The sequence below is a fragment of the Harpia harpyja genome, chromosome 18, assembly GCF_026419915.1.
Source record: "Harpia harpyja isolate bHarHar1 chromosome 18, bHarHar1 primary haplotype, whole genome shotgun sequence".
Taxonomy (NCBI): Eukaryota; Metazoa; Chordata; class Aves; order Accipitriformes; family Accipitridae; genus Harpia; species Harpia harpyja.
In genome coordinates, this window is record NC_068957.1 from 1,507,889 (window position 1) to 1,525,752 (window position 17,864).

The 17,864-nt window shown below is 46.2% G+C and overlaps 3 protein-coding genes across 3 annotated transcripts; 2 read left to right on the forward strand and 1 right to left on the reverse strand.

The window, feature by feature from the left end:
- Nucleotides 1-31: 31 nt before the first annotated feature.
- Nucleotides 32-5,088, forward strand: CETN2 (centrin 2). Its single transcript, XM_052813883.1, has 5 exons — nt 32-141; nt 369-527; nt 2,526-2,654; nt 3,353-3,490; nt 4,301-5,088. The coding sequence occupies exons 1-5, from the start codon at nt 139-141 to the stop codon at nt 4,388-4,390; spliced, it is 519 nt and encodes a 172-aa protein (XP_052669843.1). The 5' UTR covers nt 32-138; the 3' UTR covers nt 4,391-5,088.
- A 1,129-nt stretch (nt 5,089-6,217) lies between these two features.
- LOC128153921 (uncharacterized) lies at nt 6,218-9,720 on the forward strand (the record flags this gene model as incomplete). The annotated part of the gene is made up of 4 exons (XM_052813884.1): nt 6,218-6,520; nt 7,768-7,896; nt 9,156-9,293; nt 9,521-9,720. Coding segments are annotated over 4 exons (657 nt in total), but the record flags the coding sequence as incomplete, so codon positions are not given.
- Nucleotides 9,721-11,828: 2,108 nt separating this feature from the next.
- LOC128153789 (glutamine amidotransferase-like class 1 domain-containing protein 3, mitochondrial) lies at nt 11,829-16,427 on the reverse strand. Its single transcript, XM_052813541.1, has 4 exons — nt 16,241-16,427; nt 14,008-14,179; nt 13,014-13,215; nt 11,829-12,370 (listed from the first exon to the last, which is right to left on the reverse strand). Exons 1-4 carry the CDS (start codon nt 16,346-16,348, stop codon nt 12,178-12,180), a joined length of 675 nt encoding a protein of 224 aa, XP_052669501.1. The 5' UTR covers nt 16,349-16,427; the 3' UTR covers nt 11,829-12,177.
- Between the last annotated feature and the right edge of the window lie 1,437 nt (nt 16,428-17,864).

Sequence of the window (17,864 nt, forward strand, 5' to 3'; positions counted from 1 at the left end):
CGCCTCCCGCCCTGGCTCTCCACCAATAGGAGTGAGGGTTGCCATAGCAGCGGCGTAGTGCTATCAGCCAATGGGAAAGGGCGGCATTGAGTCTCGGCCTGCCAGGACTGGAGCGGTCCCCAGGCACCGGCCGCCGGGATGGTGAGTGCGGCCCGGCCCGGCCCTGCTCCGCTCCGGTTTCCCGGCGCCACGGTCGGCGGGGCTGCGGGGGAGGCCCCTGTCAGCCCGGAGCGGCCCCGGGGCCGCGGTGTGGGTTGGGGGCTGAGGGCTGAGGCGGCCGCTCTCCTACCGGCCCTTCCCGGAGCGGTGCGTCGCCGCGATGGCGACGGCAGCCTGATCCTCCTTTGCCTTTGTGTTGCTGTGCCAAGGCCTCCAGCTTTAAGAAGCCTTCGCTAGGATCCGCGTCCCAGAGGAAGAAGGGGAGTCCCAAGCTGGAGCTCACTGAGGAGCAGAAGCAGGAGATCCGGGAGGCTTTCGACCTGTTTGACACAGACGGCACCGGGAACATAGATGTTAAGGAGCTAAAGGTCAGAATTTTCATGGTGCTAAAAGCACAGTTCTACTGAGGTTATAAAATAACAGGGGCATAAACGCCTAAGTGACTTTACACAGGAAAGGAGAGATTCCCCCCCGCCCCCAGCATAAAACCTTGTTGTCAACAGGTACTTTTTCTCTTTAATTATGGCTCTTTACTGCTGTTATCAGGTGTCTTTAGGGCCAAGCTGGCCAAAATACATTGATAGTACTGTGTTTTCTGCACTGCCTCCTTCTCTCTTAGCAAAACATCAAAAGGGGTGTGTGCATATTAAAAAAGTGGGGGTTTTTTCCCCCTTCTTATGTGTTCTTGAGGATTGCATGCTTAGCAAATTAGCTTGCCCAAGCTATGGAATACACCAATGTTACTCATTTTCAGGCTTTTATTTCTTGCAAAACATTTTCGGTCCCTCCCCACCCCTGTCCTTTGGGAACAACAGTAATCAGTAAATTAGGACTGACTTTGCTTTCAGAATTTGCCCTTCCTATGTGCTAGCTGGTTGTCCATATTACTTAAGACTATAGGGAGGAGACCTGATTTCAAACTTGCCACTCGTCCCTTTGTCAAAAGAGGAAAAAGTAAAGTGTGTAAGTGTGCATGCATGTGTCTGCAAGTGAAGGCATCCTTGGATATGCTGCTTGTAGGAGTGTTATCAGAAAGGCACACAAAGTCTTTGATTTGTGTTTTCCCAACATTCATTGAAAAAGTTTTTTGTTACTAGAATAAAAAATTGTGGTCTACCAGCTTAAGACCTTCCGTGCTTGTGCCATCAGATCAGGTTGTTAGAGTTTGGTAGATTTGCAGGTATGATGGAAACTTCTTTCATGAGTCGCTTGTCTTGAAGTCATTTTGTTGAGACATTTCTGGGTCTTCCATTTAGCCATCTTGCTTCCAACAGGGCCTGAAATAAGCTTTTTTTTTTTTTTTTTTTAATTATTCAGTGCCTTATTTCCCATTGCAAAGGGAATACTAGTAGCAATTCCCTTGACAGGAATGGAGTAACATTCAATTTTCCAGTAGCCTTGGAAATTGCTATCCACAGCACTGTGTGACAGTTTGGGATTTTTCCTTCAAAATATGAATCGAAATGGGACTCTTTTATGGTCTGAGTGCCCATCACAAGAATTTTAAAAAGTATATCCCAAAATAGGTGCAGGAGGTAGAAATAAACAGACGCCTGTAAAGTTGAAAGCAGATGACAGACGACCCTTTATTGCTAAAACACACACATATTTATAATCACATATTCTGCAAAGTCATTGTACATGCGCACAAGCATAGAATATGATTGGTTATACCATCACTGTACACGCGCATAAACGTAAGGCATAAGTGGTTATACCAACACTGTACACGCGCATCAACATAAGGCATAATTGGTTATACCAACAAAAACATGCGAAACTTGTCTCAGTCTAATTGGTCAAGATAAACTGCCGAACTGAGGTTCTTTGTGCCAAGTTCCCTTTATCGTGGAATGCGCACTTGTGTTCTTCTAATTGGCTTTATTATCATCTTTCTTTTTTTTGTCTTCTTGTTTATTCTGTTCAAGGTCTTCTAAAGGCGTCTGGAATGCTCTTGTGACCGTTAGCTAAATATGTGTCCACAAATAGGTATGCTAAGACTTTATAAAAAAAAAATCCAAATTTTCTCAGAGAAAATATTTCTCCCAAGACTCTGTTATATACCCTTACCCTCCAAATTCTTGACAGTTCTGAGCTGGGGCTGGTGGACGCAGTGGTAAGAATGTGTTAAGGAAATTTCTGAATTAACTGAAGGACAACTCCAGAATATGAATGGTTGTATTCCCATTTTCTGCATCTTGATGTGCCCTTGTGTGTAGAGAAGCATTGCTCTAAGTCTGCCTCCTACCTTGCTGTTTTCCTTGAGACACAGAATGCGTGTTTTAACATGGTGTGGCATAAAGTTCAATTTTTTTTACCCCCCATGGTTTTTTATAGTTTTGTATGATTTATATTTGTCCTTACAGGTGGCCATGAGAGCACTAGGTTTTGAACCTAAAAAAGAAGAGATCAAGAAAATGATATCAGATATTGATAAGGAAGGAACAGGAAAAATCAGCTTCAATGACTTCTTGGTAGTGATGACACAGAAAATGGTGTGTAAATTTTAAAACTCAAAGTGAAAGCAATTTTGAAAATGGCTGATTACCTTTCATCTCCTTTTGGTTTTAGTGGAAGATGAAAGCACTATTTTAATCTTAACAACAAAATATATAAAAGTTAGAATTGCAAGACAATCTATCTCATTTTTCAAGGTAAGGTTGAAATAATTATGTCATTAACAAGTTTCTTTGGCAATCAGTTTTATGTGTGTGCGTGTGAGAAAAGGGAAAAACTGAAATCAAGATTTTTATCACAGATGAAAACCAGCTCTGGCCTGCAGAAAGCTGTCAGGAGTATTGACACGTGACATGGATGACTCTGTAGCAATGCACTGTATTTTCTTTTCTTGAGTTTTAAGATATTTACAGATGAAATCTCTGGTTTTAAAAATCTTAAAACTTGTTGAGTAAAACCAGATATTTAACAGTGGAAGATCCTGATAGTGAAATCCCAAAGACATCTCGCTAGCTATGAAAGAGAAAATTCCCTGTAGCCCTGAAGTTCAGGAGGCATGGTTGTGGCTCTGTCTACCTTCAGCCTTTGTACGTATACTTCCTGCTGGCTGCGTTTCCTTAAATTTGCTCTTAAGAGAGTTTCTTAGTCTATCTAATGCTTGTCTTTTATAACTTTGAGTGTTACCTACAACATAACCACTACTTTTTTTCCTTAAACTTATGCTCACTTCTTTAAGGCCGAAAAAGATTCCAAAGAGGAGATTCTCAAAGCTTTCAAACTCTTTGATGACGATGAAACCGGCAAAATCTCTTTCAAAAATCTCAAACGTGTCGCCAAAGAACTGGGGGAAAATCTCACAGATGAAGAGCTGCAGGTTTGTACCTGATATATGAAACCATATCGTACACAAACACTCACTGTCTGCCTTTGTGTATAGTGAACATAGAAAGGTCCAGATTACACTGTGCCTGTTGAATAGGAAGGCAGTCACAGAATGTTCCATGTATTTCTTGGTTTCATATTTACATTTGTTTAAAACCTATGTAAATAGTTACAGTCTAATTCTCCTTCTGTCTGAAGAGCTGAGCCGTCCCTGACTGGTCTGCTAAGCACTAGAGCTAGCAGCAAGAATAACGAATGGGAATCTCTGTCTCAGCAGAGGAAGGAAGCCCTCTCAAGGTCAGTTTTTAGGTAAAGGCAGTGATCTCTCAGTTTTAGGTGCTGTTCTCTAGTGTCCTGTGGGATCTTTACACTTGAACTGTTAGGAAAGTGTCTCCTGGCAGAGATGGAAGAGCTTCTGTCAATTTGTGATTGTGAAATGGACTCTGAGGTCAAAGATGGGTCAAGCATACATGGCTGTCGAAATTGCATCAGTAGAATTGCAGTTTTATGGAGTTACAGTGATGTAAAAGGAACAACTCTGCTCCAAGCACTTTGTTTCTTCCAGGACAGTTCCTATAATACAATGTTCTCTATACAGATTTTTGTGTAAATAGATAAAGAAAAACACATTATTGTCTAGTTTAGTAAATATTTTGTAGCATAGTAAGTCTGACATTGAGCTAATGCTGTCCCCTTCAATTTCCCCACAATTTACTAAAAGGTGGTTCTAATTCTGAATTAATCTAATAATTCTAATCCTAGTCTAATCTGTATCTAATTTCTGAATACAAATATCTTTCAGGAAATGATCGATGAAGCAGATAGAGACGGGGATGGGGAAGTGAACGAGCAAGAATTCTTGCGGATCATGAAGAAGACCAGCCTTTACTGAAAGAGAATTTTATTTATTTTTGCACATATGTATATATGTTTGGTCGGTGCCTCACTTTTTTACAGTCTTTTATTTCTTTTGAGACAGCAGAAAATGTAGGTCAATATTTTTTTTAAGTGGATGATCTTAAACCCATGTTTGTGAACAGTTACCAGCTGCTAACCTGTTTATGTGTAATAACGTGGGTGCTTGTTTGTGCTCATAAGATATTTACGCTCTTTGTTTTCAATACACAAATCACATCTTTCAGTGACAGTGTTCAGGTCCTTCTCTGACTAAAAAACATGTGGCAAATGATTATGGTTTGGTAAAGAGAGGACTCAAAACCAGACAGTGTAAATCTCTTATTTCCCAGCAGTTGAAATTTTTGGTTTAATGTCTTTGTTTGGGCCCAGCTATAGTGAACTCTTTATATGATGTATTTGCAGGGATCAGCTTTTTATACTCTGTCTTACAGTGATTATTCCCTCACCCTTTTTTAGTATGTTCTGTAAACTGAAAAAAAAAAAAAAAAAGTAAGTAAATGGACTGCTGCAACTTAACTCACTGCTGTTCAGTTCACATGTTTAAAGAAATCTCTTTGAGAAAGAAGAGGAAAGTTACCAGTGCTGCTGCTGAAAGCTCTGTATGTTTGCAGGAATGTTCAGTGGCTGCAAATATAAGATTGTATTTAAAATAAAGTGTCTTATTTTAAGCCATCAGAGTTGTGCAAAGAAGTATGCAAAAACACAAACAACTCCGCTGGTACAGCATGCCCTCTGATCTTCTGACAAACAATAAAACAATTCTTCCAGGTAGTGGAAGAGTTTCGGGTTTTAACTGTTCCATCTCCCACAGAGCCCTAGTTACTAAGCGCTTCACTCTAGAGGCAGCGGCTGCTGCAGAGTCTGTCTGTGAAGTGGCGTCCGTCCGAGGCAAGAGCGAGCCGAGGGACGGCTTTTGAGGTAAGAGCGAGCCGAGGGACGGCTTTTGAGGGACGGCTTTTGAGGCAAGAGCGAGCCGAGGGACGGCTTTTGAGGTAAGAGCGAGCCGAGGAACGGCTTTTGACGCATTTTGGAAGGAAACCAGCTCCCGTGCCCTTCTGCGGCTCCCCTCTCTTCCACTGACCCCCCGATACCCTCCCTCCCTGCTCGCCGCCAGGAGAGGGACAGATTCCTCCTTTCCAGAAATCCAAACCTCTTCCTGACTCAAAAATCTGATTTATTCCTTTGCCATCCCTCCGGTCTCTCGTGCCCCCGTGGGGTAAAATACCCCCGTTACAGAAAACTGTACAAATGGCATTGCCTCGTTTTAACACCAGGCATACCTAGAGGGGTATGTAAGTGGCAAGGGGTACATCAAAACCTCTTGATTATTTAATTTATCAGCCCAGGTCAATTGAATAAATGCAGGACGTGCGATCACTCCTTCTCAGCAATAACGTCCGCCCCTCACGAGACCGCAGGTACGGGGCGGGATAGCGTCGCAGGCCTCGCCACTGAGGAGGGGCTTGTCCCGCCCCCGACCTGCGTCTCGGCCAATCATCCCCCGCGCTCTCCCTGAGGAGCAGGAGCGCTAGCCAATGAGGAACGTGGGTTGCGCGGAGGCCGGCCGGCCGGCCGGCTGGCCGGCTGTGGGATGGTGAGGGGGGCGGCGGGGTAGGGCCGGCCTCTCCCTCCGCGCTACCCCGGGGTTCCTCAGGGCGGCCTGGAGACGGTCCCGGGCCTGGCCACGGCCCCGGGGGCTGCCCTACGGAGCGGCAGGGAGCGGGTGCTGGCCTTAACTCGAGTCTTGACCGCCTGGGAAACCTCCCTCAGGAACGCCTCAGGCGGGCCGGGGCGTCGCTGAGGGGAACGGCGGGCGGTGGCTCCGTGGGCGCCGGCAGTGAGGGGTGACTGTGGCCGGTGCCGGTCACCGTCCCCCCCCCGGACCTCTCTCCCGCAGGCTTCCAGCAGGGAGGGAGGCACCGCCGAGGGGGGCTCCCCGACGGAGGAACCAGCCCCCGCCTTCCCTGTCAGCCAAGAGGAGAGGGGAGAGCTGCGAGAGGTCTTTGAGTTGTTCGATCCTGATGGCTCGGGCCTGATCGATGTCAGCGACTTGAAGGCAAGAAGCCGTAAAAATGCAGCATGTCGACGGGTGAAAACGAAGGGGGTGAGGTTTAGTGATGCCTCGCTCGTCCTCGTTTCCCCCCATGAAGTCCCACACAGCTGCATTGCTTCTTTCACATCCTTCTGGGCTATGGAGAAAACCTGGTCAGGAATAAGAACCTCTGGTCACAGTGAGCTTGTAGGAGGTGGAAAGAAGTTCCACCACTCATCTAGAGGCCTACTACTTTCCTACCCTCATTGCCAATCTCTTCTGTCAGGTTTTCATCAGTGCAGCAAGATAACGTTAACCTGTGCTGCTAGGGACTTTGTTTAGGCAGGCCTGAAAGAAGGCACAGTTGTGCAGCACACCCTTCATAACCCATTTCACATGTGGAAAATTATATTCCTGCAGTACTGCTGTTGTACTGGCGTGCCTGCAGTGGGAGTTTATAACGGCACATAGAGCTTGCCATCCCTGCTGCTGATTGAACTCAGTCCAGATCACCAGGGGGTTTAGGTCCTTTTTCTGTGATGTTGTGGAATAAATCTCAGGAGTCTCCTACCCTGTCTTTCTTCACAGTGACCCCCATCCTCAAGAAGTTGAGGAGGAATGACATTTTGCAGGAAAAATTCTCGTAACAACCCCTGTCCTCTAACAGTCTTTACAAACACAGGCCAAATTTCCGTAGCTGAAGGGTGTTCAGTCTGCTGCTCTTCGGGATGTGTTTGCACAGTCTGAGTAACACAGATCAGAAGCCTAGATCCCCTCAGGCTGGTAGAAATGACACAGTTGCTTTGTGACCACAGTTGCATTTGGAACTTGAATTACTGTAGTCAAACAGAAATGACTGGCAGTAAACATAAATGTTGGAAACGGGGCTAATCATTTACAAGCACCTGATAAACGCTGCTGTGCAGCAGCGACAGCGATTGGTGTTTGCCACCTATTGCTTTTGGACCACTTGCTGTGCTAACGGACCTTGCTGCCTGAACTCTGACTCGTTGTGCAGCCATCAGTGGTGCAAGGTTTGTGCCAACTTACTAGCCAGGTATCCTTAGGAGGGACCAAAGCCTCCCTTCTTGGCCATTGCTGACAGCTCTTCACTGCTAATTTTTCATGGCCTTGTACTACTGATGTTAGACAGCTATAGAACCTTGTTCTCTAGAGACAAAATGGTGGATGAATAGCTGTTGATGAAAAGTTGGGGGTTTTTCACCATTTTCATGTACCTGCTTATTTCAAACATCTTTCCCTCTTTGTTTCTGTTTGATTTGTACACCAAGACATTGTTCTGTTTTCTCTTTTGGCAGATAACCGTAAGGGCTCTGGGCTGTGAATTGAGGGAAGAGGAGGTGGAGAGAATCATTTCTGAATGCAGTGAAGAAGGGTCAGGGAAGCTAACCTTTAAGTTGTTTCTGCAGGTCATGACTCAGAAAATGGTATGTGAGCCCAGCTGGTCTCAAAGAAGGAAATTCCTCTTGCCTAACTTTATGATGCAGGTAGCCACAGTAGATTGGGTCACTCTGGTTCCCTGCAGGGGACAAACAGGAGCATTTCAGGAGTTTCATCTGAGCTATTTTAGATATCTGCCTTCAGGTGAATTGTCCTTACTCCTCTTGCCTCTTTCCGTGAACTTTAGAGGGAGCAGGATGGCTAGTTCAGAGACAGCTGCATCTCAGCAGCAATCTCCTTCCCATCCCAGAGTGCCCTGAGCACACACAGTGCCTAGGAGTCCCCACTTCCCTTCCTTAAACCTTTCCACATGACATGTCAGTTCTGTCTTTATAGTCACAGGGCTATTTATCTTCAATTCAAGACAGCGGTGAGCAAATGTCATACATCAGATGAACAATTCACCATCTGTAACAAAATCATTCCTCAATACCCACTGACACTGTCAGCACCTCCTGCAGGCAACAGCCGCGTCCGAAGAGCTGCTGTTCGACACCAGCTCTTTGCTTCACATTCCCTAGTCCTCATTGCCTGTCTGAGATTCCTGTGGCTCAAAAACCTCTGTATCCTCTAGTGCCTGGCTGCATGCAGGCATAGGCCATTCTCAAAGAGCACCGGCTTGCCTGGTTCTGCCTCTCCCATCCTTCTGATTCCATTGCAAGGCTTTGTGGGGTGCCTGGGAGGTGACTGGGGCACAGCCGGCATGGTGTCAATGCAATCATAGTTGCCGGGGGGGTGTGCATGGGACCCATGCTAAGAGGGCAGTGAAGATCCCCATTTTCCCCCAGCTCAGTCAAAGCCCACACCTAACTGTGGGTTTGTGTATGCGTTGCCTGTGTGCAACGTGAGTAAGGGCAGTAAGAGCCAGTGTTGGCCTGGCTCACTTTTGAAATAAAATAAAGCTGTAGCCATTGGGTCATTATTGGCAGCTGCTTCCTCCTCCAGTTGTAGTGCTAGTCCCCCTCTTCCTGACAAAGCTTGGCCAGGATATTCCAGGCCAGGTCTCTATGCTGCTCAGACAACTTCTCTTGGGGCTTTTCCTTTAATACACAGTTATATGGGGTGGGGGGAGGAAGGCAAAGGTGAAATAGCAGCAGTAGGTAACCCTCTTCTATGGCCATGGTTTCCCCAAAATGATGTCTTGGATTTGATTGCAAAAGTTTGCTGGCTAAAGTGCCTGACTAGGGATTGTAGGGTGGTATGATGTCATGTTTACACAACAGCATTTTTTCATTTCCTTGCTAAGGCGGAGCCATGTTTGGAAGAGGAGATCCCGGAAGCTTTTGAGGTGTTTGATTGTGAAGGCACTGGCAAGATCTCCTTTGAGAATCTCAGGGTGATGGCTAGTGAGGTTGGGGAAGACATCACGGATGAGGAGCTGCAGGTTTGTGAAGTACAAACATATTCCTCTTGTGCTCTGCTCAGGGAGGGAGGGGAGTGTCTTACTGCAGGGAAGACTGGTTGGGGACTTGTGCTGTGTTGCTTTGCAATGGACACAGTCTCTATCTCGCTTGGGCCTTGCCTGACACCTTCATTGGTGTTTGCACTTTGTGAGCATCCACCCTCTCAGATCCCACCTAACCTGCTCTCCAAATCTTTGCTATCCCGCAGGAGATGATTGATGAAGCAGATGTGGATGGAGATGGGGACGTGGATGAACAGGAGTTCCTACGGATTCTGATGCTGACCGACCCGTAACTACAGGATTTTCTTTTTTTCTCCCACTCCCATATAAACAACTAGTTCCAATGTCACTTTTCTCCAGCTTCCTTATTTCTTGTTCGTTTCCTTTCTTGGGTGTCAAAACACACCAAAATATTGTTAACGTTTCATCTTTGGGGTTGATTTTCCTGCTCCACTAGTGGAAACAGTTTCCAGCATCCCAGCAGACAGTGTTGTTACTAGCTTTGTGTCTGTGTGGGTTGGATCTAAAGTCAGAGATTAATTCAAATTCTTCAGCCAGTCTCTGGAATTCTCCCTATTGTATTTACATCCTGTAGCTTTTCAGCCTATCTGATAAGTCAGTCAAAACACTCTTAATCTCAGAAAATCCTTTATAACTCTCAAAAGTTAGTGCTTATAGCAGAAACTTCTGTACCTTTCCTGAGCTCCTGCACTGTGCAAAAGACAAAAGAGTTCAAGGGCTTCAGAACAATTACTTCCCATAAGGTAATGAACAGCTTAAGCTGTGGATTCACCTTCAGAAGTAACAGTATGGGAGGAAACTGTGCCGCTCTGAGGCCTGGACTCCCATGAATTTGTGCTTCTGTCCTAATTAAATGCTAATTCAGACTGAACGTTACTCTGTGGTTGGGATACTCACCACACACAGTTCTCTACAGGGGATTATCAAAGGACCAAGGGAGCAGTGGACTTTTTGTGCTAGCAAACACTTCCCTCCTTTTCCTGGCAGCTCCTGTCCCAAAACTGGCTGGTCCTTTATGTTTTGGAGGCTTTCACACCTTTGCAAAAGGTTATGGAAGGTGGCCAACAGGGTGAAAATGGTTGGTAGCAGAATCAGTGGAAAAAAGTAACGCAGAAAAGAGTGTCTGGATAAGCTACATTTTCCTTAGAAACCTGGGTAGAATTGCTGTATTTTGCTACTCTGGGCTCTTCTCTCACTGCCAGATGTGTTGAACCCCTCTTTGCAGTACCACAGCGGCATGTGGGTAAATTTCTTCCCACTCTGGTCACCAGTGTTGTCTCGAAGGATCTTACTGTGTTGGCGAGAGTGCAAAAATATGCCCATGTTTTGTAAAGGATGTAAAAAGCCTGAAGAGTTTGCTGAGAAGAGCCTGAGAAAATAGTTGCTGGATTAGAAAATGTGTCTTACACTGAGAGAATTAAACAGCTCAGTCTGTAATGATTATATGATACTACCTGTATAATAAGAACCTATATAAGAAGAACATACCAGCTACCATCTAAAAAGCTCTTGATCCTAATGGAGACAAACCTGTCAGCATCCAGGGCCTGGAAGTAAGCTCTTCAACTATATGAGAGAAATAAAGCATGGCTTATCTTAAGTGACATTGGTTAACTGTGAGAAGGAGCTATTCAATCAAGACCGAATCCTTTCAGCAGGCTTGCTTCAGCCCAACGCGAGCTGCTGTGCACTTTACAGCTCCTACAGAGTGGTCAGATTACACAGACAAATGGTTCCCTCTGTTCTTAAAAACCCGTGCTTGGCTGTTATCTGAACAACCGTGATACTGGGTTATTTTTAGCGCCTTCTGCTTGCCAGACTTTGCTATCGCCCAGCCAGTTTACAGCTTGCCATTCAGGTTTCAGCTAGATGGGTATCTTCTCTGCCCCTGTTGCAATGCAGAATTGTTGCTTCCAGGTTGTTTCTAGGAGTTTTCCTAGAGACTGGAAGGGACTGGAAATTGCACTGCTTTCTCTGGGATGCCTAGACCTCACCCTGGACTCTTTCTGCCTAGGAGCAGTATGGAAGACTGCTTCCAAAATACTCCGTGCTATCATAGCAGGTCTTCTGTTAATACAAGGGAAGAATTTAACCTCTTGCCATTAGACCTGGATGCTAACATTGGTTTGATTCTGCTTTTACCCATGGCATATTCGTGCCCAAGTCTGAGTTCTGACAAATCCTAGCAAAACAAGTGGGGTTTGTTGCTGGTGACTTCCTCCTGTATCGTTTTCCCCACTCATTGGCCAACCAGTAGCACTAAAAGCATGTCCTAATCCGGAGTAAAAAGCAAAAAATGAAAGCAGAATTCAGCCCATGTAAAAAGTGTCAGGTTTTATTCAGTAGCAGAACTGTGTTCCTTCCTTTTGCCACCAGTTCATCTGTTCTGTGAGGTGGAGGTATGTGGGGAGCTTTGAAGTACTGGCAAAGATGGATGTGTAAGGAATCCCAGAAAGGGACCGATTCCTGTTGGCACATAATGTGCACACATGACCCAGGCTCATGTCAGCTCTCCAGGACCCTCAGCTACTCAGAACCAAAGACAGCGGCTCTATTTGAGCCCCGTGGAAACCTGAATTCTGCATGCCAGCTCGATGCCTGCCCACGCTCCCATTACTGCCAGTTTGCTGTCAGTAAGTGGTGTCTCCTCGGCAGAACACGACAACGCTTCCATTGCTCCGGAGTTCTCCCTCCCCAGCAGCCACCAGTGGTCCGGTGTGGGGGGAGAACTCCGTCTGAGTAGCAGTTTGCCTGTTGACATGTGGGTGTAAAAGGGGAAGAACATTATCCGAGGCTCAGTGCCTGCACTCCAGAGAAGATGGATTCTGCGGCTTTGTGGCATTCAGGCAAGTCTGACCACTTCTTTGACCATTTTGCCGATGCCGTCGTAGATCTCATGAATGGGAGCATTGCACATGAAGGCGCTGGTGGTCACCAGCTTGTTCTTCACATCCACGTGAATTTCAGTGACGTGTTTGTTCACGTGCTTGCAACCAAGTTCCTTCATGGTCTCAGCAGTCTTTGCATAAGGCCATCTACAAGAAGAGAAGAGAATAAACCCTGTATGGGGAAGCCGTCATTACACAGAGCGATTTGACAAAGGCCTAGAGTGAAAAGTCTGTTGATTAGAGAGAGATGGATGGTCCCTACAGAAAGCCTGCTCACCAGGATCCAAATCTTTTCCAGTCAGAGGATTTTCTCCAGGACTACAGAACCAGGAAAACCTCCAGATTACAGTGAGTTAAAATCTGAAGTAAAGCCCAAATAAGACCTTTATGTTCCACTATAGATGTTCCACTACTTACCTCTGCCCACTCCAGACTTTGTGTTTAGGTTTGGGGTTTTTTTTCACCAGCTTTCTACGAGTGACATCATTACTTCCTAGCCCTTCCTAGCAAAAGCCATTATAGTTCCTTCCCCACCATTGGGAGAATTCGGTCACAGCTTTCCCGTATGAGTAAGGACAGTTTAACTCCCTCCCTCTCTTAAACCTACCAAGTCTTGTGCAACCATCCTGTTCCTACCTAGGATCTGCTTAACTTTGAGTCAGTGGTCTGGTGTCTTTCCTACCCTGGGACCAAGAGGTGCATGAGACAGGGTGCTGCGTACATTGGGGAGGCATTGCTGATTCAGTGATGTCATGGTGTGATTTCATACCAGCACTCCAAGGTTACTTACTTCTCACACTCCGTGTCATGACCTACAGTCAGCTCACAGCCTGGGAAGATTTTGGCTGCCAGCACCGGGGAAATGCAGCACAGGCCAATGGGCTTTTTGGCAGCGTGGAATGCCTTCAGGACATCCTCCACCTCTTTGGAGATGATGCAGTTCTTGCCTTGGGTGGCCCAAGTACTCAGGTTTTTAGCTACTCCAAAGCCACCTGAGAAAAGAGAAACAGATTAGACTGGAAGATTAGTACTCCAGGGCAGGATTTTTTTCCGGTATTACTTGGTAGAATGCTAAAATGGGTTTGGTGGATGGCAGCATTTGTCCAATGTTGATAAAAGAATTAAAAACAGACAAGCTGAACCTTTGTGAGCTGACTGCCAGGAGGTGAGACATCAAAGCACCTTTCTTGCTTCCATACAGAACTGAAGCAGAGAGCTATCAGTGCTCTGTTGGGTACTGTGTTTCACCCATGAGTTCTTTTCTGAATTATGGTGGAACATGCTGACAAGTTTTCACTTGTCTCAATCCTTGCTCCAGGCCTAATCCACCCCCACTGAAATCACATAGTCATACTTTCACTAAAGATGAACTGCCAGACTGACCAAGCTTTCTGCTTTTGAGCCACCCCCTCTCTGTCCCAGCCTCTTCTTCTCCTGATAAGAAGGCATGTTGGTGAGGGAGGGGATAGTTTTACATCCAGCAAAAAAAAAAAAGCTCAGTAGATGGTACAGAGGATAATTCAGTTGGCAGTTATCCGTCCTCTCCTCTTGGGCTAAGCTGCTGCATTGCCATGTGCTCTTTTAATATAAGTCCAAGCTAGCATGCCAGTGCCAGCAGAGATGGAAGACGTCTGTCCTTCCAGTCCCTGCTTCCAGCCTGGCTTCTTCCCCAGTGGTTCTGCCCAGTTCCTCTCCAGCCCATGACTCCCATGTCATTCAAGGCTTATGGCATATCTAAGCTGTTCCCAGGACATTAGGCATGGACACCCCGCATGTTGTCTTACCTGGTATGATCAGGGCATCCAGCCCCTTGACATCCAGCTTAGCTAGATCCTTGATGTTGCCTCTGGCTATTCTGGCACTTTCAACTAGCACGTTGCGCTTCTCCTGAGTTGGCTGTCCTTTCACGTGGTCCACCACATGCATCTGGTCAACATCAGGAGCATAAACCTCTGCCTGGGGAGGGAGGGGAAAGGTCTATTATCCTTCAGTCATGTATCCTAAGCATGTTAAAGATCATAGGTAGTGAATGAAAATGCTTGAGTTACTTTGTTAGGAAAGAGCTTTGCTGGTGAATGCAGTGGCCTTCAGCCTCACCTGTATCCGATACTGGCGTCAGGAAGGTTATTGTCATAGGGAGGAGAAAGAAAGAAAGAAAGGTCTTTTGTAGCTTCTGCACAGGAACATTTACCCTGATCTTAAAGGAATGAGGGTGGTGGTAGGTGAAAGCAAAGAAGCTAGCCCACACTCTTGTTTTGGGGCCTGAGATGCTGAAGAGAGAGCAGGGACTCCTTTTCTTCCTAGGAAAATGAGGTGTCCCAAGAGCCATTGGTGAAGCCATTTCTTAGAGGTTTCTACCTGCATCCCAATCAATCACCTTCACAGGGGCAGCCCCAGCCCTGCCCCAGCTGCCCCCACAAAGCCGGTCATCCCCTATGGCTGTTGACTACCCAGCAAGCTGCTGTCGAACCACATGCCTCCCTCAAAGACAGGACTTTGAGTTTCTTCTCCCCAGCCACTGTTTCCCCAAAGGCAGAGTATTTCTTTTTCTGGAAAATCCTTCCACTTCCTTCAGAACTGTTTCAAGCTCACATGCAGGAATTAAGAGTGGAGGGTGGCAAACAGATGGGCGATAGATTTTGGGAGTGCACAAGCTTTGCAGTTCTGGGCACCGCAATTTCAGAAGGATGTGAAGGTCCTTGAATGCATCCAGAGGAGGGCAACCAAGCTGGTGACAGGGCTGGAAGGAATGTCCTGTGAGGAGCAGCTGAGGACTTTGGGCTTGTCTAGTTTGGAAAGAAGGAGGTTGAGGGGCGACCTCATTGCTCTCTGCAGCTTCCTGAGGGGGGGACGGGGAGAGGGAGGTGCTGAGCTCTTTTCCCTGGGATCCAGGGACAGGACACATGGGAATGGTTTAAAGCTGTGCCAGGGGAGGTTTAGACTGGACATGAGGAAGCATTTCTTTACTGAGAGGGTGGTCAAACACTGGAACAGGCTTCATTCTATTCTATTCTATTCTATTCTATTCTATTCTATTCTATTCTATTCTATTCTATTCTATTCTATTCTTTGTTTCCTTAGGCAAGGGAGGGGAGCGGAGGAAATAACTCCTGAGTTTCCTCCACGAGAGGTCCCTGCCGATCAAGAGATGAGTGCTCCGAGCCTGCCAATTCAGGGTATGGCAGGAGGGGAGCGACTGCAGCAGCTCCAGCAGAGAAGAGGCGGCAAAATTACACACAGTGCAGAAAAGGTTTGGACAAGTCTCAGCTTTAAGCCAAACAGAGAATGCACAATTTGAAGGCTTTGGAATTGGGTGGGCTGGCTCCGCAGCACATGTACATCACCACCGTGCCTTTGTTTTTAATGGAGCAATTCCGATTCCCAGGAGAACGGCTCTGACCCAGATTTGTGGGTGGCTCAGAGCTGAGGGTAATGTTACATAGGGCTTCTCTCCCTCCTCTTCCAGTCTCGCAGAGTGGCTATTGTGACTAATGGCATATTAAAGCAGCTGCTTGAGGGTCACCTTTTTTACCCCTATTCAAGTTCAACTCACAAGAACTTGTCTATTTTCAATTCTAATCTTTGGGGTTTTAAAAAGATGAATTTCAAACAGCCAGAAACAATAGTAGTCTTTTAAACAGAAATAACAACGCAGAAAAGAGGAAGTGCAAGCCAAAAAGAATAGAGAATGCTTTTAGGAAAGTTTGTTTCAGAGTTTGGATACACTCAACACAGAGCACCAAGCCAATTGTCTCGTACAGCAAAGCTGCGAGAGCAAAGCAGAGAGCGGGGAGTTCTCCACGCTCGCTGTAGCAGCTCCTAAGCTGTGCCGTTTGCTTTGACTCCAGTCGCTTATGCTTTGCAATTACCCTAGCAGCAAAGAGGAACTTGTGATTTGTCAGGCAAGCTGCAAAGCTCCTTAGAGACAAGTACCTTCTGCAAGAGAGAGAGGTTGAAAAGCAGAGCAGGGCAAAAGGAGCCAGAGATGGAGCAGGAGCCTGCCAGGGTGCCTCTTACCTGTGCCCCCTCCCTGCTGAGATGCACCAGCACAGCAGAAGACTCGTGGATTTCACTCCCGTCGTACACCCCACAGCCAGCCAGCACGACAGCCACTCTCTTTCCCATGGTCAGAACCAGAGCAGGAGGATTCCCTGGAGAGCCCCAAATTGCTGTGCATCTCTCTTCACTGCCTGGAGTCTTTTATAGCGCGATCCCTCCCCCAGGAGCAGGTGGGGCTGGGAGGGTTGGGCTGAATTTCTTACTGGCAAGAAGGTTTTATTTCCAGTGCCACAGGCAGGGCATGTAAATATTATTTGTTTCCTCAACTGACTGCTCCCTTGCAGATCTTCTTCCCAGCACGTTGTCTCCAAAGCATCCCCAGCTGACGTGACCTGTTCAACAGAGCAGCTGTGTTTTTACTTCTCAGCTATCCATTTTCCATTCTATTTCAGACTAAAGTACCAAAGTCTTTGCACATAAGATGGTATCAAAGGGAGCCTGCTCAGAGCAAGTATTCAAGCCAGGGCATTCCTCTCTGTGCCCCTTTTTTTTTAAACCCTACACTGCATAGGCAGCCTCAGTCTTTTAACACCAAGATTTCCTTGTCTGACCTTAAATATTCTTATCCTCATATCCCATCTCTCAAGAGCAGATGCTTTGCCCTCAAGTTGTAGTTGTTTCCTGGCCTTTGGGTCCTGAGGTTAGAAATTAATAATTTGATTCTTCATCAACAACACCATCTCTCCATTTGCCAGCAAAGTGGTACCAGGAATGGGCAGAGCTCTGACTTCTGTAGGGGCACATGGCCACAAGATTCACAGCGTGTGACGGGGTAACTCCCTTGCTCGTGCAGAGACTTGTTCTTCGTTGTCCTTGAGATGCTCACACCTGAGATGATTATGTACTTCTCTATTTCAGCTTTGCACTGTTGAAATAACTGTGGCCTGTTGAGGCTGTCTTGCCATTCTTCAGAGAGCAAAACACTTCATGCAACATGGCTGAAGAATGTATTTCAGGGGTTATTTAGAAGAAATTTACTTTGGGTCTCTTATATTTGGAAAAGACATGCAGTACATCCTGTGTATAACGAAATAGTGTTTTGGCAAGTTCGTTAGTCGTAGCAGGCACAAGAAAGTTACTCATGGCTAATGCATGTGACTTCATTTATTGTGTGCATCTCTTAAAACTAGTGATATCGGGCACCACACACTCCGAGCTGCTACCTATACAAGCAGAAACAAAAAGCATGTGAGAAAGGACTTGCAGTCCAGCTAACCTAACACAGGCTTTTCCTTTCAGTTACTTTTATTACCCAGAACAGGAATTCAGCTGTAAGGTATGTGCAGGAAAGACCCAAAGCCTTTTCACTGTTGTTTGTTTGGGTATCGAAGGTATTCTAACTGTGGTTTAGAAATATATTATTTCCTCTTGCATGAAAAAACAGCTGAATCATGCTGCAACTTGAACAGATAATTTCTTCCTCCTTCAACTGGTTAGAGAGCAGTCCTGTTAATGATGGAACAAAGGTAGCCAGAGGCTGATGATTTAAACAAACTTACTGCTTGCTGCAAGCTGCATCCTTTAGCTCTGCCTGTTGCAAACTGACTGATCTGGTTCCCCTTACTGATATAATTGGTTCGGT